Source organism: Postia placenta (genome assembly GCF_002117355.1).
Source record: "Postia placenta MAD-698-R-SB12 unplaced genomic scaffold POSPLAscaffold_8, whole genome shotgun sequence".
Lineage (NCBI taxonomy): Eukaryota > Fungi > Basidiomycota > Agaricomycetes > Polyporales > Adustoporiaceae > Rhodonia > Rhodonia placenta.
In genome coordinates, this window is record NW_020169839.1 from 1,432,380 (window position 1) to 1,453,767 (window position 21,388).

Genomic DNA, 21,388 nt, shown 5'->3' on the forward strand with positions numbered 1-21,388 from the left:
CCACAAGTCGCACCGGCGAGAACGCAGCAGACAAACAAGCAGAAACAGCCGATCCTCGTGCTGATCCGAATGGGTCCACCATTCCGGGCCCTGGGAGCACCTCCGATAGCATGCCCGAGGGTGGATCTCAGGCAGCATCAGGCGGTGGCGGTGCGGCGGCAGATGAAGCGAAGCAGGATGGCCAGGAAAGCGAGAATAAGGCGCCCGAGAACAAGCCTGAGTCGCCTCCACCCGATAATGTGCCAGCCGCCGGCAAGCCATCAGACGATGTCGCGGCGAGCGAGCACAGGAGCACCGGGTCCACGGATTCGACCGAGTCGTGGCACGATGTCTCAAGGGACCTGAAGGCCGAAACCGCCTCGCAAGATACCGCCTCGCAAGACGCAGCGGCCGCTGGCGATCCTGCTCTTGCGGGAGGCTCGAGCGAGGCGACAGACACTACGGAGCCTTCGAACACCGGGGCGCCGTTCGTCAAGGTCGATGCAGACGACACCGACCCTACTATTCCTGCTTGGGACTTTGATGAGGAGAACGACGCCGAACGCGCTTCTACTTCTGTTTCTTCCGACACATCTGCTGCCTAGGCTGTTTCTGGCCTGTTAGTCGTGCAGGGTTTCGATTTCGGCCACGGACCTGTTGTTTCTAGTGCATTGTCGTCGTCATATGTACTCTATCGCTGCACGTACCTCCGGTTTCCGCCCCTTTGTACAGTAGTCTTCTCGCGTCTTCATTGCGAATGCAGATTATCATCTTTAAACCGACAGACTGAAAGCGAGGGACAATAGGAGTGCAGAAGTAGAAGACGAGGTCGCCCCTCAGGCCCAGGACTCGGCAACGCTGATATAAAGATAACCCGCACCTCATCGACATCGCGAGTAAGCCAGGCGCAACAGGCCCGGCAGCATGTGCATTGTACCAATAGTCCGCGAAGCTAGTGGGAGCCGGGCGGAGGGCGTGAGCTTCGTGCATGTATGCGCAATTCACGGGAACCTGATCGCCACATTGTAGCCGTCACAAGCGATTGACACCTGTGTTTCATTACCTTCCAGCCGTAATTCTGGTCAGTTACTTAGAGACTATTCACGTCTGAGAGAGACAGTACGCGAGAAGAAGATGCGCTGAACACAATTCCCGCTAGAATACTCGTCGCGATGGAGAGTGATCTTGGATATGCATGCATGAACAGCAGCGGGTGCTCACACCTGCGGCACCTTTGTTTACCAGAGCGCAATGCGTTCTCCGGCCGTGACGCTATACTTACTGTATGCGGCTCGTGATATGCGTCGGTCGTGGAGGGTATATCAGCATGTAGGATGCATGTAGGAACAACATGCGAACAACCTGGGGCTCACCTGCAAGGCGATAGCACGCTGCGGCCAACACGCAAAGACATTGCACATCTACTTCGAAATGGTATACCGTACACCGCGACGCGTATGTCTTGTTCCATGAGCGAGCGTCACGATGCGATATGAAGAAAGCCCGTTGCGCTAAGACCACTGCTTCTGAACACTTTAAAGTGTATACAAGGCATCACATTCCGGCAGCCACTATGCGGTACTTGTCGAAGGTACGTTTGCCAAAGGAAAACACCGGCGGCAATAGGACGCGCTTATTTACGGCCTGAGTTCATGCAGCATGTTTCACCAACTGGCTACTGCAACTATGGACCAACCTAGAAATATCGTTGTCTTCTCTCCGAACGCCAGGATACCGAAACCTGACGTCGTCATATGGGATCCTAGAAATGGCAAAATCATGTTTAGTACGTCCCTTATGCCAGGCATCGCAACTAGTCATTAATCCACGTTATGTACCTCAGCTATCCGCCTACATCAGAAGTCTAATATCACACTGAGTACTATTTACCGCTGGATGACTGAGGCCCGGAATAGAGGCCTTGGCTACGATTCCGCCGACTTTACACAATGCTTGCTTTATCCTGCTAAGATCGAAGCACTTACAAGAATAATGTCGTTCTTACGGTATAAGGTGATAGGTCACGGTGATCCTCTCCCCCGTGTGTCCAGCGCTCTTCTCAACCCAGGAGTCTATGGTGCATTTCTACCAGGTATGCACGAAAGCGTCTCGTGGCCCGCGCATGTACTAAGTCGTGTTTATGTCAGGCCTACGCAGCTGCTACCTGCCGCTTCCCATCGGAACGACAAGGTCCATGCTAAATCTCGTAGAATATGAACTTGCATGTGATTGGCGGGTACGGTACTCCTTTGGTTCGTTCGCATTCATTCTCATGAGGATCCCGTCAGAAATGGACTACTGCGAGTGTCAAAGACTTCAACAAGGATCGGATTCAAGACCAAGCTTGTATGATCAGTGGTCTCCCGGACGACGTAATCTCCCTGTGGATTGTACCGCCGATGGGAGTATTGTTTCCTGAGGCATGTCTCCCGGAGTTTCCTCTTGGCGAATTGACTAATACGTGACACGAGTGCCTAGGACGATACAGGACCAGAATATGAGCACTTTCAGGCCCTGATACTGGACGATCAAAATATGGAGAAAGTGAATGTTTCGTGTTTCAAATCTACCACGAACATTTTGACTATGCGAAGTGATCTGGCCAAGTTATTCTATGAAAACAGGTTCTCCATCGATGTTGATGTAATACAACATGTTCCTCACTGCCGGCTGGCTGCTAATACACGGAATGTTTGCAGGACAACTACAGAATCGTCTTCTTCCAAGACCCGGATGAGCTAGAATGCTCCTTGGAGTCTATAGATGCGCTGAACGCAAGAGACTACCATTGGACACCACCCACACCCGATGGGGCTTTCCAACCTGACAACGACCTCCTTCGCCGGCACTTCAGACATTCGCTTCGAGTGAACCTATGCGGGAACGACATACATTCTGTCATGACCGGGGGCCAAATCCAGGCTTATTGGGACAGATTCAACGGATACAGCGATGATGATGACATCATCGGACCTACAGATCCAGAGTGGGACACTCCGTTGGGGCGCTGCTGTCGGGAATGGCAACGCTTGGACCAACTGTATGTAACTTGCACAACCTCGTAATGTTTAGCATCTCATCGCAATATTGCACATAGGGCTGAACTCGATGAGCGTTTGCAGGAGCTGCAATTTGAGGAGGAGGAAGAGGAGGAGGAGGATTAGGGCAGCGTCATCGTGTTCCTGTACATCTTTGTGAACGCTATGTAGGACCAGAGGTAAGAACAGAACTTTCCCTGCGGGCTAGGACCGTGAATGCAACAGGTGGCGAGTGATGACATGATTTTACTCCGATTGTAAATGCATACAAATGCATACATTTGACCCGTCAGCGTTGATTAGTGGAAGCTATGCTTGCGGCTTAGGCACCTGCTCATGTGTTTTGAGCAGCTGGACTACAAGAAATAGCACAGGAGGAAAACCAAATACGTGTTCGAGGGAGAGCTATGAGAGACGCAATCCAAGGTGGGGGCCATGCGGCCACATGTGCAGCTGATATGGCGAAAGAAATGATCGTCATCCTCTAACCGTGACGTACATGCGCAAGAGTCCCTTCACCGCGTGGTATGGTCTCAGGGGGCAATGAACGAGTGCCCCGTCAAATCTTGACCAGGAGAACAGGAGAGTCTCTCTTATCGTACATAGACACCGTAGTAGATCTTCGAGGTGACATTATGGAGACATGAGCCATCTGTCTCTCGTATTCACCGGCTCCGTAGCATGCAACAAGGCGCGTATGGATTGAATCCTTGAGGAGTGAAGAGCCACCAAGTCTGAAGCGATGCTTGTGATTCTGGGATGCCGAGGTAGAGGAGCGGTCAGAAATTCATGCTATACATGACCTGGCCGTCACAGGAGTGAGAGGGAAGGGGTGTACTAGGCCGGTGGACACTCCGGAACTGCGCTCGCTCCCAGCCGTATGCGTGTATATGCAGAAAGAGGTAGTGACCGTCAGTAATATAGTATGTGGAGTAAATGAGACTTTGTGAATGCTAGACAGGTGAGGTTAAAGTGAGCCTGCCCACGGTACTTTAGTGTTCAGTGGGAGCCCCTTGTACGCATCGCATAACAAGACATTATCTCCATGACCAACGTGAACACAGACACAGATATGCGCATGCGCATGCACATACAGCTCACGCCCGTTCATGCATGTAGCCGTCACAAGTGATTGACACGATACGATGTTTACTTCCAACTATAATTCTGCTCCTAGCATGGAGATCATTGACGTCAGATAGACGGTATGTGAAAGAAAATCCGTTGAGTAAAGTCCCCACTGGAATACTCGTCGCAATAGAGAATGATCTTGGATATGCATGCATGAGCAGCGGCGGGTGCTCACACAGGACCCCGGAAAATCCCCTCCGATCCCTCAAAACCCCGAAAATGACCCTAAAAATGACCCACTTTTAGCAGTATTTTGCGTTTTACGAGATCATTTTTTATGTATCTCTCCCAGAATCGGTGAGTAGACAGTTCTTTCCAAGATACATCGAAATATGCAATGTGCGTCGAATTCCCACGCTTAGGTCGTGATAAATCTTATCTTATCTACCCCCCGAAATGAGGTCTGCGCAGAGCGTTTAGGGGATTAGCTGGGGTCCTGCTCACACCTGCGGCTCCTTTGTTTACCAGAGCACGAGGCGTTGTCCAGCCGTGATGCCATACTTACTGTATGCAACTCATGATATACATGGCGCTGCCACCCCGCCATCGGTCGTCGGGGCTATCTTAACCTATACGACGGTGGAACGACATGGGATGATTATGCGGCTCACCTCAGAGGCGACACACCGCCAACATGCAGAGACATTTCACAACTACTTTGAAATGGTGTACCGTACACCCCGTCGCAACCACAGCGCTGTGGTACGTGTGCCGAAGGAAAGCATTGATGGCAACCGGGGCGCTTATTTCATGCCGTCTCGAACGACAGCCCAACTAGCAACTTGTGACCGGCCCACATCCACCCGATAGGTCGTACTACTTGAAGGTCTACCTCTTGTAGACTACCTAGAAAGAGCCTGAGAGTCGAATCTGAGATATTCAACATACAGCGGGACTAGCGGCCTACTGTTCGCGTTTGAATTGCACGCGAAAGCCCAAAGTGCGGTCTGTTCATTTAGCACATTTCACCGACTGCGATGACCACTGCAACTGTGGACCAGCTTGACAATATTCTAGTTCTCTCTCCGAACGCCAGGACTCCGAAACCAGATGTCGTCATATGGAATCCCAAGAACCGCGTCATCATGTTTGGTACGTTCCTCATGCTAGATACCACAACTGGTCAGTGGTCACTGGCACTTATTTCACATACTGTACTTCAGCTATTCGCCTACATCAGAAGTCTCATATCACACTCAGTACAGTCTACCGCTGGATGAGCGAGGCTCGCAAGAGAGGCCCTGGCTGCAATCACGTTGGCCGCAGAAACTATTCTGAGTTCTTGCTTTACCCTGTTAACATCAAGGCGCTCACAGGGATATCTTCGTTCTTAGAGTATGGGGTGATGGGGCATGGCAATCCTCTCCCTCGTGTTTCGACCGATGTCCTCCAACCAGGAGTATATGGCGCATTCCTTCCGGGTAAGTACGAAAGTGTCTCGTGGTCCGCGCATACGCTTCACCTTATTGGTCTATGCCAGATCTGCGCAGCTGCTACCTCCCGATGTCCACCGAAACGACAAGCTCTATGCTGGATATCATAGAATACGCATTCGAATGTGATTGGCGAGTGCGGCACACCTTTGATTCCTTTGCATTGATTCTCACGAGAAGCCCGTTAGGATTGGACGACTGCAAGCGTCGAAGATATCACAGACTTCAACAAGCTTCAAATTCGAGATCAAACTTGTATGACCAGTGGCCTATCGGACGACACGATTTCCTTGTGGATTGTACCTCCAGTAGGGGCCTTGTTTCCCGTGGCACGTCTCCCGCATTTCTTTTCTCCGGCGTGTTGACTCATACGTGACACGGGCGTTCAGGACGATGTAGGACGGGATTATGAGACCTTTGAGGCCGTGATGCGGGACGAACTTAACAGAGAGAGGGTGGACATTTCACGTTTCAAGTCTGTCACGAATATCATGATTATGCGAAGCGATCTGGCGAAGTTGTTCTACGAGAACAAGTTCTCTATCGATGTTGATGTAACGCAACGTTGACTTAATCATCAGCTGACAGCTAACTTATGGGATGTTCACAGGACAACTACAGGATCGTCTTCTTCCAGGACACAGACGAGCTAGAATGCTCTTCGGAGTCTATGGATGCGCTGAATGCAAGAGACTATCATTGGACACAACCCATACCCGATGGGGCTTTCCAACCTGACAAAGACCTCCTTCGCCGACACTTCAGACATTCGCTCCGAGTGAACCTATGCGGGAACGATATACACTTTCACCTCACCAGAAATCAAATTCAGACTTATTGGGACAGATTCAACGGACACAGCGATCATGACGACATCATCAGGCCTACAGATCCGGAATGGGATACTCCATTGGGGCGCTGCTGTCGGGAATGGCAACGCTTGGACAAAGTGTACGTAACTTGCGCAGCCTCGCCATATTCAGCATCTAACCACAATATCGCGCACAGTGCTGAACTTGATGAGCGTCGGCAGGAGTTGCAAATGTCTGAGGAGGAGGATTAGTGCAGCATCATCGTGTCCCTGTAACATCTCTGTGAACGCCATGTAGTCACGGGTCCAATCAATTGTGAGATATTATTATGGCTGCCCATGCGCGCAGAACCACAGAGCTCGGATACCGGCAGTGGCACTGGCTGATATCCAGTGCTGAAATTGCGTTTTCTGCGCTGGGCATATGCCCGGTACGCACTACTGCGCACTGGGAACGCCCGTCTCACACGCGCGGGCAAGCGAGACGGTTGCCTGCCTCTGTTAGTGTAGTCTACCGAGGAGGCCCCTTCTGCGCATCGCGAAACACAATATGATTTCCAGGATCAACGCGGACACATATATGCGCATACAACTCACACCTGTCATGCATGTTGGGCCAGCGTACGTCCTGTGCCTTGCCCTCTTCTCAATGTGCTGTCTCGCGGACGCAACAGGTGGCAACGTGCAATGCGCGAGCGGCCATGAGGGGGCCTGGGCCAGATAGTCATGCGCGGGTCTAGAGACCAGGGAATGGTCAAGAGGCAGCAGCCCACCGGTCACCATGCACGCACCGCACACGGCTACGAAGCCGCGCGTGCGGGAGTGTCCCACGGAGAAAAAGGATGGAGATGGAGATCTAGAAACAGAAGCGGGAAAATGTCTTAGTCAGATTCAGATCTGAAAAGCCTTTCGAGATGGAATTAGTGCTGGTGTTGACGCGCACCGCCGGCGCTCCCACAGCAGGGAGCTGTTGCATGGCGCATGGCGCAGAAGCAAGGAAGGACGGTGGTGGTCCGTGTTCTCCCGGTGGTCATGTCGGCGATACGGTGAAGATCAATAGACGTATTCTTCCAAACACCCGTCGGGGCCGCACGGAGGAGTGGTGGGTGTGGCTAGTCTGCGGCCAGAGCGATTCCGCGAAGAACACCCGCGCTATTTGGGTGCGGTGCGAGCCAGACACGCTTGGGACGGGGATGTCCATCGTTGCCCATACATACATACGCCGTGCGTGGGTCTTTGCCGTAGCCATTGCATCAAAGCAGCCGAGCCCATGGGCCTCTCCGTACAACATGTAGCTTGGAGGTGTCTTGCGCCGGTAGTATTCTATTCGGCGACTGCGTGGGGGCAAACGAAGCAAGTACACACCTGATCACGCTGCAAGAGGAGGCACGGGCAGTGACACCGCAGACAGACCATGGCATAGGCACCCGCAAGTCTAACGTCCGCGTACCACACTTCGAAATACACATGCTGTCACCGCGAGCGTCGATAGATACTCTTCCGTTCCTGAGCATGCGCGCGCTGTCATCACATCCACCGTGATCCACCGTGCATGCACATGTCTGGCGCACACGTCCTGTAGCTCATGCCATCCACCCCACCGCCTAGTCTGGCGTTGTCGCGGCCTGTGAGGCCGTCGTAATTACAAGGCGGGGTGCACGGCGGTCGCCTTCGCCTCCGATCCTCACCGGGACACGGGATGGCGCACACCGCGTTCTAGCCAGCTCGCTTCCTCACGAGCGTGCCTCCCCGTCTCCTGCAACCTCCCTCCGCACTGCACACAAACGCGCGGGCGCGTCAGCTCCAGCTCGGCCTATCACAACGCGCACACAGGCACTCACCGCGCTCCAGGTCCCGCCGGTCCCAATGCTCTCCGCGCACGGCCTCCTCCCGCGTCGCGCGCCGCCCGAGCAGCACGTCACGCCAGCCGATCTCCTCCTTCGCCGTCTCCCTCTGCTCCTCCGCCTGCACGCTCTCCTCCCCACGCCCCGTGCGCTGGCTGCGCGCGAGCTTCAGCAGCCGCTCGACCTCGCGCCCCGAGACGCGTCCACCCGCGCGCAGCCGCGCCGCGGTGTCCTCGAGGATGGACAGCTGGGCGGCGAGCTGGGCGCGCTCGGACTCGGCGTCCCTGCGCTGGCGGAGGACGTGGATGCCGAGCGACGTGAGGGCGAGCGAGGAGACCAGGTGCGGGAGGTATGCGGTGGAGAACATGTGCCGGGCGCGGGGCAGTACGAGGTGTTCAATGTCAAGTGCTTGCGCGTGTGCGTGGGGTCGATCGCTGATCGAGATTGCAATGCTATCAGTACGCGCCTTGTGCTGCGCGGTTGCTGTCCCCGTCGTACGCTAGCATAATATCCCCATGCGACACTTCTGTCTGCCGGAAGGACCCTGACACTCAGCGCATCGGGTCAGGCGCCTGTAAGCCCAGAGCTGAGACTACGGCCGATTGGTCGGACTCGTTCGCCGTCGAGTATGTCAATACAAATGACCAGAATGACTAGACAAGAAGCTGTAGGACTCGAGGCAATTATGATAGCAGTCTGACTGATGTATTGTAGCTATGGTTAGATTTGCTCATGCATGCCTGTGTCAAATACATTGGTGGCATGACCTTGGTGATACAAAGTAAGACGTGACAAATGCGTGCCTCTGAACAGGTTTCCTGCCTCAAGAACAAGGAAACATCTGAGCAAGTGGATCTCATTACATGATACAGTATGTTAATATATGGTGACAGCAGTCCCGTCTATTTTCGGACAGACCGTCTCGCATATGACGCACGCCACACATACCGACATCATTATTTGCACCCACTGCCAACTTGTTTGGTGCCGCCGCCTTGCTTCAGCGCGTGCACCAGAAGCAGACGTTCATCTCTCTTGTTCCCGTACTCCCACCATCCACTCGTCTCTGTTCTTCACTAGCGTATCCATCGAAACCCCCGCGTTTTTGGCACTTGAAGATCTGAGGAACCTGAAAAATTAACTTGGATATCAGTTCGGACGAGCTTGGAAAGCGTACTACTATTCTGGGATTCACACCTCTTGCTATGGCGGTTCCCATCCTAGCTGGCAGCTTTGCATCATCGCGGCAAGTGCTCATCAACTGCGCTTTGTAGATACAAGGCCGCCTTCGATGCCGAACATGTTGTCTTTCCCAAACATCGCCTTCTTGAGCAGTGCAGCCGTTGCATGCAGCGTTGTCGGCGCCTGGGTCTCATCCACATGATGCTCGCCTCCTCCAATACCAACTCTGTGAAATTGGATGGCCATTAGCGACTAGTGGTTTCGGTACTATTCTATTCGCCTCTCCCGTCTGACAACCTCGCGGACACGCTCCCACACCACGCGCGCGAACGCGACTTTGAAGCCGACAACGCATCGCCGCCGACGACGTGGATCAGAACAGTGCAGACAGATGCCGACGCGCGCTGCGCCAATAATTTTCGTTTCTTCTCTTTCGAACACCTTTTACTCACACAGCGGACACGCATTGCCAAGCAGGGACCACCGACTCTGTACGGAGCCGACAGCCGCGGGAAGGGCCAGGTCACGCAGCGAAGGCCGCGTTTGGCACTCGGGTCTTCCTATCAGACGCGAAGACGCCGGCGCGGGCCCGTATGCGGCAGCTGTATGCAGGTACGCGCGACGGCAGAAGCGCAGCGGGTCGCGTCCGACGACCGAGAATGTCGTCGGCCGCTGCACACAAGAGAGCGGGGCTGACCGCGAATGGCAAGGGCGCCCCCGGTATCCTTGTTTCTTGTCGGACTGTATCGCGGCCTTGGCTGTGGGAGAGCAAGGCAACGGCCGAGTGTCAGCGAAGCTTTTGGGGACAATACCACCGGGCGGACGGGCCAATGAGGCGCGGGCAGGGGGCGTCTCCACCGGTGAGGGACTTTCTGACCTGTTCTGACCCAAACAGCACCCCCGCTCCAGCTCCAGATCACATCGGGCGTCCCCGCGTGCCCCGTGTCACAACCCCATATTTACACCACCCATGTAAGCCTCTGCACCCTGTCGCGCTCTCTCTCTCCTCGTCACCACACACAGGACACGTCCCACCCAACGCCCGAACTCCCGCACAGCCCATCTCTCTTCGGTCGGCTCACGCAAACCTGTGCGCTCAGACACGAGACAGGAGTACTGAGACCCAGCCGCTGACACCGCACCCAACCTTGCATCTCGCACGTTACGACGGCGCAGCACACAGCGTGCACCATGGACTGCGATCGCACGGAGCGCATAGAGCTGGTAAGCACGCTCGCGCGCGCGCGTCTGCTTGTCTCGTTCATGCGCCACAACAGATCTTCCAGCGCGTCGAGGAGGAAAGCGAACGACGAGCGCGAGCAGAGGCAGAAGCAGAGGCACGCACAGCGCAGGAGGCGCAGTTCAGCTCCATTCCCGCCGTGACCATCCAGCCCGCGCCCCCAATCCCGGCGACCTCCACATCCACCTCCACCTCCGCAGCGCCAGGGCGGCGACGAGGTGGCAGCGTGTCCGTCTCGCGTTTTGGCCAGGTGAGTTCGGTGTTTCTCCTCTGCGGCGGCACTCCAGCCTCTGGCCCCGAGCATCCCAGACCGTGTCCTACTAGCGCCCGCGGAGACATTGCGGGTGACCTGGACACATGTCAAGGGTCTGACGTGCGAGTCAATATGCAGGTTTGCGCGACTTGACTGCCGTGTGACGGGTCTCGGAGCTGTCCGAGGTCTACCATCCTGGTTTGCTCGCCAGCTGCCGTTGAGCGTAGATAATGCGGCTGAGGCGCACGATATGAAACATGATATGTACGATATCAAGTTTGCCCATGGTGTGTACAAGATTTATGTTTGATGTCTGGGCGCCGAACTGCCTGCCTGTTTCGCAACATGTTGATCTTCCTTGTGCGAGGACCTGCATTGCGTTCGCTGAACCAGGGTTTCCACTTCGAGGTGCCATTGCTGACCTGTCCGTTCCGCAGCCGCATTCCACAGACGGGTCGCTCGCCAGCCCGACGAAGCCCGCAGACGCGGCGCCGCCGGTGTCCTCGTACGTGGTGCACAAACAGGGGTTCTACCAGGCGCAGACACACACGACGAGCGCGGACTCGCTCGCATCGCTCACGCCGCCCGACCACGCCGACGCGGACACGGACGCGGACGAGGAGCAGGTGGTGTTGATGGAGACGTTTGCGGGGCGGCAGTCGCTGTCGAAGGCGTTCTCGCGGCGGCTCTCGCGGAGCCGGTCGCACAGCTGCGACGTGTTCGCCGCGGCGAGCTCGCTGGTAATCGGCGTGCGCGTCGAAGAAGCGACGGTGGAGGGCGAGCTGCACGGGGCGAAAGTCGCGGTTGCGGTTGCGGTTGCGGGCGGCGATGAGGGCGTTCGGGAGAAGGAGCAGGACAAGGACAGGGACGCCGGCAGGGAGAAGGGGAGGTGGATTGGCAAGGCGAAGGAGTTGTCCCAAAAGCTGCGCCGGCGGAGCACGGTAGTGTTCACGGGCTCGCCGCTGGCGTCGCCGACGGCCGTCTCGGCGGGGTCGACATGACCTCATCGGTTTCGGATACCCGCCGCTTCGTCGGCGTTTGTGCCCATACTTATTGTTCTCTGTCCGGACTTTTGCTCTCCACCACGGCTCATGCTCGCGCGTCACCCATCTCGTATCCACGCATTTCGCATCTCGCAGCATCTCGTCTTCTTACTGACACATCACACCTCACACCTCACATGTCATTGTCGTCGCACTCGTTGTTGCTGTGCTCGCTCTCGTTCCCGTAGATATACCTCACCTGTTTTCTGCTTTCGTCATGTACACCCAGTCTGCGTGAATAACAAGTCTGCGTGGTCCTGCTACGGATGGCCAAAGTCTGCCAGATTCATTATTCTGTGCACTTCCACAAGTGGTGGTGTGTGATGCTACCTCTGCTCAGGAATGTTTGGCGGACTCACTTCCATATCTGGAAGTTTGATTGGTTCGCCATTAAGCGAGGCACTTCTTTAGTTTCTTCGGTGAGGATCTTTTGTATCAGTGTAGATATAGGCTTGATGTCTACCCTCTTGTCTCTACATAAATCTCAAAGTTTTTGCTTGTGCTTGGAACTTTTGAGGGCTACGAGAATGTCGAGCACACTGAGACAGCATGTGACCAATGTGCCACACCCACAACACCCACTACTACGGCGCCAGTTGTCGGCTGCAGGGAAAGTACTCAGACATGGTACGCCGTCTAACTGCCAGTGGCCAGTATTCCAGTTTTGCTTGAGTGCTGAAAATGGGAAATGCTCTTCACACAGAGTTCTACGTGAATAATCCAGACCCGACACTTGAGCAGGAACGCGAACTGAACGTAGCGATCAGCCGCCTCCCGGGATGCGCGTGGTACAAGGACGAGCGGAAACTGCAGGCTAACTACGCCAGCTCTGTCCGCGGAACGCGGCGCGCGGACGGAGATGCAGGTGCCTGCCATGCCGCAAGCGGTGAATCCATGGATGTCATTTCTCACTTCGGAGAGGCAGCTCATGCGAGGGTGCATGCGGCCACACCAGTAGGCGAGAGACGGGCCAACGGCACTGCGAAGCTCGCCATTCTCCTCTCGACGTGTCCGGACCCCGACCTTGCGAAGATGCTCGAATGGGCTCGTCGGTGCGGGCTCGAGCCTGCGCGCGTCTTCGCGCAGTGTGTGGCCGCTATGCGGTCCGGGCGGGATGGGCGGCGAGGCCGCGGCGCCGTCGCCGACGTGCCAGCTAACCCGCCGGCGCCGGACATCCTCAGCGGCGCGGAGACGGACGCCGACTCGAAGTCGGTGTACGTTCCTGAGGATGATGGCACGGACAGCCTGCCGCCTCTTGTGGGTGACCCTCAGGCTGCTGCCGTGTGTTGCGGCTCTTCCTCTTCGGGCTGGGCTGTTGGTACCGGCCCGCCCTCGACATCGAGCATCGACCCGTTGCACGTCGACGCGCTGCCCAGTGAGTTCTTGATGTACGGACATCAAAACGAGCCCAACGACGGGCAGTCATACCGCTCGGCGTCTCGCTACGAGTCGGAATGTGTGTCCTGGCTGCAACCGGTCTCTCAGCAGGAGGCATACCCCATGCAGGGTACAGCCTTCCAAAGTTGGTATTGCTGAAGTTTGCTTTCTCGCGCCTGTACAATCTCATCGTCTGCTCTTTGCGTGGTTCCCAAACTGTACGAAAATGTACCCATAACGCCGTCCTGGACCGTGCTGCACGTCACTGTTGTTCTTGCTTTGTCACTACACAAATCGCTATCGACCATGGTACAATATCTCCTTGTGTTGTATCTGCCCGTGTATACTCCACACGTCACCGCACTAAATGTAATATAGACAGGCCGAATGAGATCTCTTGCAAAACAGGGGGATACTCCTACATACGCATACATTCCGAGCGAAAAACAGAAGCAAGATGACCGGTCACACGCCGAGGGCACCTCACGCTGGCAGAGACAGATCGAGGCCGAGGTTCGACGTCGAGATGTCCACAGATCCATACCGGGTCTTGCGATCGGTAGGCCGCCAGTGGACAGCGCCCTCTAAGTAACCTCCGGTCGCTCTCGACGTCTCGATAACGCGCCGACGGCCCTTATCCGCGGGATCCTGCACATCCGAAGCGTGGATTGTTGGCCGGAAGAAGCGCGAGGACGTGAGCCTGAATGCACCCTCGTATGTCTTGTGCAACGCCGCCTGCACGAACGAGTTGGACGTGTGCGCCTTCAAGTGAAGCGTGTGGTCGACGGGGGCATCGAGCACCGCGATGTTCGTGGGGCTGTTAGACGTGCGTATGCCGACGAGGAATTGGCCGCCGGTCTCGCTCTCTGTAGTGGCATACATGCTTAGGTTCGCAGCGACGGGTCTGCAAGCGCGTCAGCATGGCGAAAGTACCGGTGGGTAATGCGCACGTACCCATTGGATGATTTGATGGACAGCTTGGTAGGCGTCCTTTCGTCGTCGGACTCGCTCAGCAAGCCGACGTCCACTTTGACGGGCGAGTTCGAAGTGTGCAGCTCGAGATAGTGTGACGTGTTGAATCTCCCCGAGATCGGCCCGTTCGAGGTCTTCACCGTAGCGATGTCTCCAGTCAGCGACTAGATCAGCAGTCAGCTCACGAGTATCGATACGTTTCAGTGGATACCTACCCTGACATGGACCGGCATGTTGGAGGTGTGCAGCGACAGGATGTCGAAGAACATGCTCTGTCCAATGTCGCCGACCTGGTGCAAGAACATCGGCATGTCGGTGACCAGCTTCTTGATCTCCCTCGATGATCCACTGGAGGACGCGGGCAACCGGACTTTAAGATCCCATCGCGCCTTCCGGCGTGTGTCGCGGTCTACCCAATGCATAGGAGCCTACAGGATAGCAATGGCTGTGAGACGCGAGGTCAAAACCCCGTACGAAGGAAGACGCACAAAGATTCCGACGCCATCCTCGCCTTCCCTGGGGTGCAGGAGGCACGCCTTCGTGTGCTCGAGGAAATCCTCAACGTCGTTGTAGTGCGCGGTGATGTCGACTTTCACAACGTCCGCACCGGCCGTGCCGGAGTCGTCAATCTCAATCACGCCATGCGCGAAGGTAGCAGCCCCCTTGGATTTGAAAAAGAGCAGGTCTGCCGATGCGGGAAGTTCGAAGGACGCCTCGGCAACATGGAGGAACTGGTCCACCGGGACACGGCCTTCCGGGTCGAACGTCCAGGACGCCGCCTCGCAGGACCGATGGTCGCCGGATCCCGTCGACATATCAGAGTCAGGTTCTCCGTGCAGACGGTCGTGCTGTGGTGATAGTTGAGCAAGCCTCAAGGATACAGGCACGCAACAGGACGCACCACAAAGTTACGGAGATAGCGAGCGTGCTTCGCTACCACGTGAAGGAGAACCAAAGCTAGACCAGCAAACACAAAGGCGTGCAGGAATCTGGCTCGGGCACTTCTGCGTTGGCGACGACCGACTGGTGGGGGCGGCGACGCGACGCTGTATGTCGCCTGATAACCGTGATACGGTACCAACACGGGGGCGGGTGGCGCCTTTTCGCCGTCTATAGGAGCTTGTGATGCCATTTGGAATACGACTTAAGCTTCAGTCCAGTCCGGGGCTTTATACGAGAGGGGTGTGCGCAGCTTTTCGCACCCGGTTAATGCAAACCGGGCCTCCTGTGGTGATAAGGGCACGATATGGACGTCAGAGACATGGCGCGTGTGGCTACGAGCTGCGGTGCGTAGTCCACAGGCCCAGCGCATCGTGCCGACAGTCTCGACCCCAGGGCGTCGAGCCAGTAGCGTGCGCTGTGCGTCTGTGTCTTTGCGACATGTTGACGCTTGCGTGCTCAGGACGTGCTGCGCATATAGAATCGGCTGCGGGCGCGGCCCGAAAGTCCTCGAATGCAATCGAAAGAGGCGTATCACGCGCCTCGTCGGTTTAAGGTTCTTGCTTGAGTCCCATTTCGACGTTATGCATTATGGATTGACAAGTGGGCACGCTCAGAGTGCTAATGGAACATACCTGGAATAGGCTTTCCATTCGAGTTATGACCGCTCCGCCGACCATCATCAAAAGTCCATAGACTTGCATACAAATGGACATATTCGCTTGAAGTAGCACTACGGTGCAAGTTCCCCGTCATCACGACGACCGGCATAAGTTTGCGAGGTTCATCGTCGGTTGAGTGTCCCGTTCAAGTTGCAGACGCAGCTGGGCTATGTTGTAAAGACCGTCCTAAATAGATAGATGATCTAGATGACTATTTCGATGCCTCATGAAGTCTCAGTGTCGAATTGAGCAACAGAAGTACTTACTGTTCAGACTGTGAAGGAGGCAGGGGAGTTGATGGAGCCCTAAAATGGGGTTAGGTTTCCTTTCTTGCTGCCGCGCCCCTCACAAAGGTTAGGGTTATGCTCTTCCTCTACGTCGATGCAGAAAGCTTTCGGTCCTCTTAGAAATCTTCGTCTCTGGCCGGCACGCCGAGTGCGGTCGTTGCGCTTGCAGGGAATAGAGTCCCTAGAGTCATATACGCCACTTTATGACCGTACACCGCCATGGTGGACGCGCTGGACCTACTTCCTGGTAGCGGCAGACATCATCACGACGTTCGTCTATTTCGTCTTGCAATCGAGTGCGAACAGACGTTCTAACATACTCTGACCACGAAGCATCACGGCATGTGAGTTAACTTGGAACCACTGGACACAGTGGGAAGCATTGCCGGACGAACCGGGGTCAGGAGATTCTGCTGTCAAACCGACAGCACAGAAAAACGATGCAAAAGAGAAGAAGGGACATTATGTCCTGCGCTCGTGGTGGCAGCGTGCGCCCTTCGCAGGTGGACAGTTGTTCTTAGGCATCGCGCTTGCTGCCCTCATACTCGGCTCTCGATCACGCATCGTCCGCCGACTCTACATACTGCCTCCCGCATCACCATCACCTTCTACATCACAGACTGCCGGTCGGGCTCCCATATTGTCGGCGGCACCCTCAGACAACGGCCGGATCGTGCTACAGGGTGTGGACCACTGGCGCACGCAAGGCAAGGTGTTCCCGAAGACTGAATGCACTCTCGAGAGGGGCAAAGACGAAAGCGAGCTGATGCTATGGATCAACAACGTGCGCGGGCACCACTGGTTCGGTATGCAAGACGCGACCATCAACGGTAAGAAACTGCCAGTATGGCAGAGCAGAGAGGAGATATTCAAGGCCTGGTACGGCGAGGAGAAGGGGAAGAAGATGAGTGTCGAGGAACGATGGAAAAGTGGGCCTGTACTGAAAAGCTCATAGTTGAGCATCTCTATGCCATACGGCCACGTCAATCCTGCTGGGGCCTTCCTTGTGTGTTCACCGTCTGATGGCGACCCGGTATGCCACTAGAACCGGTGATCGTGGCCCAAACTTGGAGTGGTTAATACACCCTATGATTTAGCATATATATTAGCAGTACGAAATCATGGAAGAAACAAAGCGCGTACCGGCATCAAAGTCCTTACACTAAATTCAACGTTACAGGACCGTTCGTCGATTCGACTTCCACACTGCCTGTTTGGGTGTCGGCTTCCCCCCAGCTGACGCTACCCGTCACGAGTCGCTCCGACTGCGATAGGGACAGCTGGCGAGTGCGTCCGCTGCCCGTCGGATCGTGTGCATTCTGGTCAAATGGTACCGCCATCCGCCCGTTCGTCGTGCGTAGTTTGAACGAACCCTCGTACGCACGGTGCAGGCTCGCCGCCGCTGGCGCGTTGCTTGTCCGTGCGCGCAGGGTAAGCCGCGCGTCGAGTGGGGATTGCGGAAACGCGAGCGTGAGTGGCGCGTTCGACGTCTGCGCAGAGACGATGAAAGAGTCGCCCGCGGCACCTGGTGAGGCTGAGGCGAGACTGACGCTGGAGTCCAGAGCGCTGCAAGGCGTGGTCAACAACGTAGGATGAGCTTCCAGGGATGTAGAGACGCAGCTCACCCGTTACTCGTTTTCATGTGGAGGGCCGTGTTGTTATTGTGCGCGGTGATATGTACGTCTGCTTTGATGTGAGAGTCGGATGTGACCAAGGACAGGAACTCAGATGCGTAGAAGGTGCCCTCGATGGGCCCGTTCCTAGACATGATGCTCATCTCGCCGGCAGATACGGACTGAGGAAGGTAGGTCAATGTCGGATATCAGCAATACTTCGAGGGGCAAACCTGAGCAGCAACAGGCCCATTGCTTCCCCAGAGATTCAAGAGGCCAAAGGTGACATTGCCAGCCAAGTCGTCCACAAATTGGGAGAAATTCGGGACGTTAGTCACAAGGCTAGGAATATGTAGAGGCGTATGATCTTCTGAGATTGGAAGACGGATAGTCACATTGAACTCGAACACATCCGGGAACAATGCTGGCCATCTGTTGGGGGTCTTGGGTTTGCGTTCATTATCATCAATCTTAAGTGCTTGTTAAAGGAGAATACTTACATAAAGTCCGACTACTGAGGCACCGTCCAAGTCGAGCATGCACACGGACATGCGGTCCCATAACGCCTCAAAGGGGTAGAGAAGAGAAATGTTCACTGCAGCAGTGTTTGGCTTCGTCCAACTAGGGTCTTGAATGATATGGACGCGCCCTTTGGACAGACGTCCACGAGACGTTAGGATGACCTGTTCCGCTGATAGTGGAAGTTCAAACGAGGCACTGTAAGGCGCCCCGGCGCCGTGCCAAAGCCATTGTTCGCGGCCGCGAACACATCGCAGTAACTTGCCATCGTCCTCCAGCGGCCATCCAACCTCATCGTGGTTGATCTGAGTGTACGCACCAAATAGGCTGCAGTCGTAATGAATGCCAGTTAGAGGGCGAATTCACGCACCTTGCTCCAAAGAGCTTCATAGCGTGCTATCATAAATATGCCGCGCGCAAAGAGGGCAAGGAAAGCATATATCAAGAGCGCGGCCGCAAATGCCTTCATGAATCTCCGCGACGTTGGCTCTTTGGCAGCATAGTCATAACCAGCTCTAAGCAATGGCAATGAATCGTTTGCATGCGCCGCGATGTGTAGTGCGCTTGTATTCGAGCTAGGCCCAGAATATGCAGGCGGTGGTATGTTCTCGCCGTCATTCTGGAGGGCTTGAACGCGATCCTCCACGCGCTGCTGTGACTTCACGGTGGTATCCGACTCGTCAAAGACTATCATGGTGGCTTGCAGATCGACGACTGTGGTTTCTCAGTGTTTGCAGATGAGTGACATTCATTGAACAAGCGCTGAGAGATTGTCGCAAACATTGGCGACGCCTTGTGCTCTTGGTCTTGGACGTCCATACTCACGTGACGCCTTTAAGCTTCAAGCTTCAAGTCCACCCTTCTCCATTGCCAACCCTTCTTTTCATATGTCCTCTCTAAAGGCTGATGTGCCCATATATTTCATTACTTAAAACACTTTTCCGTTTTACACCAACGACTGGAATGGTCAACTGAAAAGCACAGAAGCAATTCGACTCGCAATTCAGGTTGATCAATATCAAGGCCATGGCAAATCAGCACCTCGCAAAGCCTTTCAATGTTGCAGCGAAATTGAAGAACTTTGCGGTCCAGTTTGATCTTTCTCCTCGTTCACCGGGCCGTGGGTTTCCGCGTTACGCTTGCCATGCCGCGTTTGTCAGATGGTCTAGATGTGCGGCATCCAATCATCACACAACCGCTCACGCTCAAGAGTCCAGACTCGGGTGGAACGACTCCCCTCAAACCTTGCTATCATGACCTCCTCCAGCAAGCCCTCACGTTGCCTGTAGGCCTCATGAAACGACAGAAAATTGCCGCCAGCTGCGAGGACGCGTCCTCCATCACAACCACCGCCGATATGTCCGCAGAGATTGGTGTTTTCGATCCGGCATGCATACCAGTTGACATACTACCGCTAATATTTGAGCATCTCACCGATCGACGAGATCTCCACACTTGTGCTCGACTGAGCAAGACGTTTCACGCAGCAGCGACGCCGATACTGTACCGCAGCCTTGATTCGCGTGTACTCAAGTCACGGACCGGAGGTGTACGTTGCCTTCTCTACGGAACTTCTTATCACACATTGCATGGGTTCTACGGTCGCAACAGTGCTGACCATGAATACACCAGTGGCCGGTAATCCTTCATCCAGCAAGGACATTGCTGGAGAGGCCCGAGTATGCGAAATACGTACGGCAAGTCAGGTTGACAGGTATAGCGCTTTTGCTTCACCGCGACGTTACGAGGCGTGTTCTTAGTATGTTCGTGTCACAGGAGCCATGGGCACTGCTATGCCAGAGCTCGTGCGCGACTGCTATGAAGCTCTGCGACTCTGCGTAAATCTCGAAAGCTTCCGGTGGATCGACGACAGTTCGGTTCTGTTGAACGACGAGGTCCTACTCGGTTATCTATCCATCCTGCGCGACGTGCCCATCAAGCAGCTTACTATCCGCACGTACCTGGGGCTCAGCGAGGATATCTGGACGAGGCTGATCGAGTTCCGCGGACTGTGCGAGGTCTCGATTTGGACCATGGAGGGCCCGCCGCGCATCTTGCAGGGGTGGTCGGAGAAGCTGGGCCCGAGCCTGACGCATCTCGAGCTTGGAGTAAGTAAAGCGTTGCTCTCATCAAACCTTGCCGTGCTCACTCGGTGAACACCATTACTCAGCGTTGCGCCGGCGTGCCTGCATCGATCCTGGTATCGGTCATCTCACACCTCCCACACCTCCGGTCGCTGCGGCTCAAGGGCGCGCCGACGAGCGCGATCCTCGAGATCCTGACGTTCCTGCCGCAACTGGTGATGCTTGACACAGAGTACTTTGGCTCGGGGTTCTCGCGCTACGTCGACGTGCCGGTGGCATCGCTGCGCGAGCTGACCGTGCGCACAAGCTCGGTGGACGTGCGGGGCCCACAGCAGTTGTGGTCGTGGATCCAGTCGTTACTGCCGCGCCCGTCCCTTGAGTCATTCACGCTGAACGCATTCTCAACGCAAGGCGACGCCGCGGTGCCACGCCAGTTCCTGCTTACGCTTGTAAATATGCACAAGGAGACGCTCAAGACATTCACTGCGGACTCGGCGCTGCTCACGCTGGACGACGTGCGGTGCTTGTGCGCGTTATTCCCTGCGCTGGAATCGCTGTCGTGCTCGATTGCATGGTGCCAGGATGCAGTACGTCCTTCAAGACTGTTTGACTCTGGGTTGCTTCTAATGCACGCATAATCACAGAGCCAGATCGAGGAGGCCGTATCCAACGGGCTCAATCTTCACCAACTGCGCTTATACACCAGCTGGGTGCCTACTAGATATGGCTCAGAACGGGTCAAAGTTCCCTTCACGATAGAGGATGCGCGCAAGATGATGCTACGTGATCAATCTCGCTTGAGGGTCATTGTTATCGGGCGCGACATGTACACAGTTAGTATCGTCTTCATTCGCACTGTGACACCTCTGATGCCAGTTTACATTGTTAGGGGCGCTGGGTACAGAACAGTTCGCGTGACGGACTTGAGTTTGAAGTGATATGCGATGTTGTGCATGATTCATGACGACAGTGTTACACTGC

General features: G+C 55.3%; 6 protein-coding genes across 6 annotated transcripts; 4 read left to right on the forward strand and 2 right to left on the reverse strand.

Moving 5' to 3' along the window:
* The first annotated feature begins 2,061 nt into the window (after nucleotides 1–2,061).
* Nucleotides 2,062–3,213, forward strand: POSPLADRAFT_1074617 (hypothetical protein). Its single transcript, XM_024482728.1, has 6 exons — nucleotides 2,062–2,071; nucleotides 2,127–2,215; nucleotides 2,268–2,399; nucleotides 2,451–2,622; nucleotides 2,679–3,019; nucleotides 3,077–3,213. Exons 4-6 carry the CDS (start codon nucleotides 2,515–2,517, stop codon nucleotides 3,141–3,143), a joined length of 516 nt encoding a protein of 171 aa, XP_024338508.1. The 5' UTR covers nucleotides 2,062–2,071; nucleotides 2,127–2,215; nucleotides 2,268–2,399; nucleotides 2,451–2,514; the 3' UTR covers nucleotides 3,144–3,213.
* A 1,912-nt stretch (nucleotides 3,214–5,125) lies between these two features.
* POSPLADRAFT_1066263 (hypothetical protein) lies at nucleotides 5,126–13,490 on the forward strand (the record flags this gene model as incomplete). Its single annotated transcript, XM_024482054.1, has 20 exons — nucleotides 5,126–5,240; nucleotides 5,354–5,569; nucleotides 5,629–5,717; nucleotides 5,971–6,135; nucleotides 6,192–6,532; nucleotides 6,742–6,823; nucleotides 6,898–7,013; nucleotides 7,288–7,494; nucleotides 7,688–7,832; nucleotides 8,001–8,653; nucleotides 8,740–8,810; nucleotides 8,961–9,017; nucleotides 9,675–10,009; nucleotides 10,047–10,278; nucleotides 10,314–10,390; nucleotides 10,696–10,908; nucleotides 10,946–11,198; nucleotides 11,305–11,852; nucleotides 12,445–12,568; nucleotides 12,658–13,490. 20 exons carry the CDS (start codon nucleotides 5,126–5,128, stop codon nucleotides 13,488–13,490), a joined length of 4,872 nt encoding a protein of 1,623 aa, XP_024338509.1.
* A 106-nt stretch (nucleotides 13,491–13,596) lies between these two features.
* POSPLADRAFT_1181764 (hypothetical protein) lies at nucleotides 13,597–15,435 on the reverse strand (the record flags this gene model as incomplete). Its single annotated transcript, XM_024488866.1, has 5 exons — nucleotides 13,597–14,235; nucleotides 14,286–14,467; nucleotides 14,519–14,731; nucleotides 14,792–15,151; nucleotides 15,205–15,435. The coding sequence occupies 5 exons, from the start codon at nucleotides 15,433–15,435 to the stop codon at nucleotides 13,815–13,817; spliced, it is 1,407 nt and encodes a 468-aa protein (XP_024338510.1). The 3' UTR covers nucleotides 13,597–13,814.
* A 975-nt stretch (nucleotides 15,436–16,410) lies between these two features.
* POSPLADRAFT_1144669 (hypothetical protein) lies at nucleotides 16,411–17,146 on the forward strand (the record flags this gene model as incomplete). Its single annotated transcript, XM_024485723.1, has 2 exons — nucleotides 16,411–16,461; nucleotides 16,565–17,146. The coding sequence occupies 2 exons, from the start codon at nucleotides 16,411–16,413 to the stop codon at nucleotides 17,144–17,146; spliced, it is 633 nt and encodes a 210-aa protein (XP_024338511.1).
* A 202-nt stretch (nucleotides 17,147–17,348) lies between these two features.
* Nucleotides 17,349–19,017, reverse strand: POSPLADRAFT_1047002 (hypothetical protein; the record flags this gene model as incomplete). The annotated part of the gene is made up of 5 exons (XM_024479177.1): nucleotides 17,349–17,757; nucleotides 17,817–17,986; nucleotides 18,038–18,274; nucleotides 18,305–18,628; nucleotides 18,694–19,017. 5 exons carry the CDS (start codon nucleotides 19,015–19,017, stop codon nucleotides 17,349–17,351), a joined length of 1,464 nt encoding a protein of 487 aa, XP_024338512.1.
* Nucleotides 19,018–19,617: 600 nt separating this feature from the next.
* On the forward strand, nucleotides 19,618–21,371 carry POSPLADRAFT_1047003 (hypothetical protein; the record flags this gene model as incomplete). Its single annotated transcript, XM_024479178.1, has 6 exons — nucleotides 19,618–19,872; nucleotides 19,956–20,037; nucleotides 20,100–20,431; nucleotides 20,494–20,994; nucleotides 21,052–21,240; nucleotides 21,297–21,371. The coding sequence occupies 6 exons, from the start codon at nucleotides 19,618–19,620 to the stop codon at nucleotides 21,369–21,371; spliced, it is 1,434 nt and encodes a 477-aa protein (XP_024338513.1).
* Between the last annotated feature and the right edge of the window lie 17 nt (nucleotides 21,372–21,388).

Coding starts and splice junctions, on each gene's coding strand:
- POSPLADRAFT_1074617 (XM_024482728.1), top strand. CDS start 2,515: ATGGAGAAAGTGAATGTTTCGTGTTTCAAATCTACCACGAACATTTTG. Junction 2,623..2,678: donor GGTTCTCCATCGATGTTGAT/GTAATACAACAT, acceptor GAATGTTTGCAG/GACAACTACAGAATCGTCTT. Junction 3,020..3,076: donor TGGCAACGCTTGGACCAACT/GTATGTAACTTG, acceptor TATTGCACATAG/GGCTGAACTCGATGAGCGTT.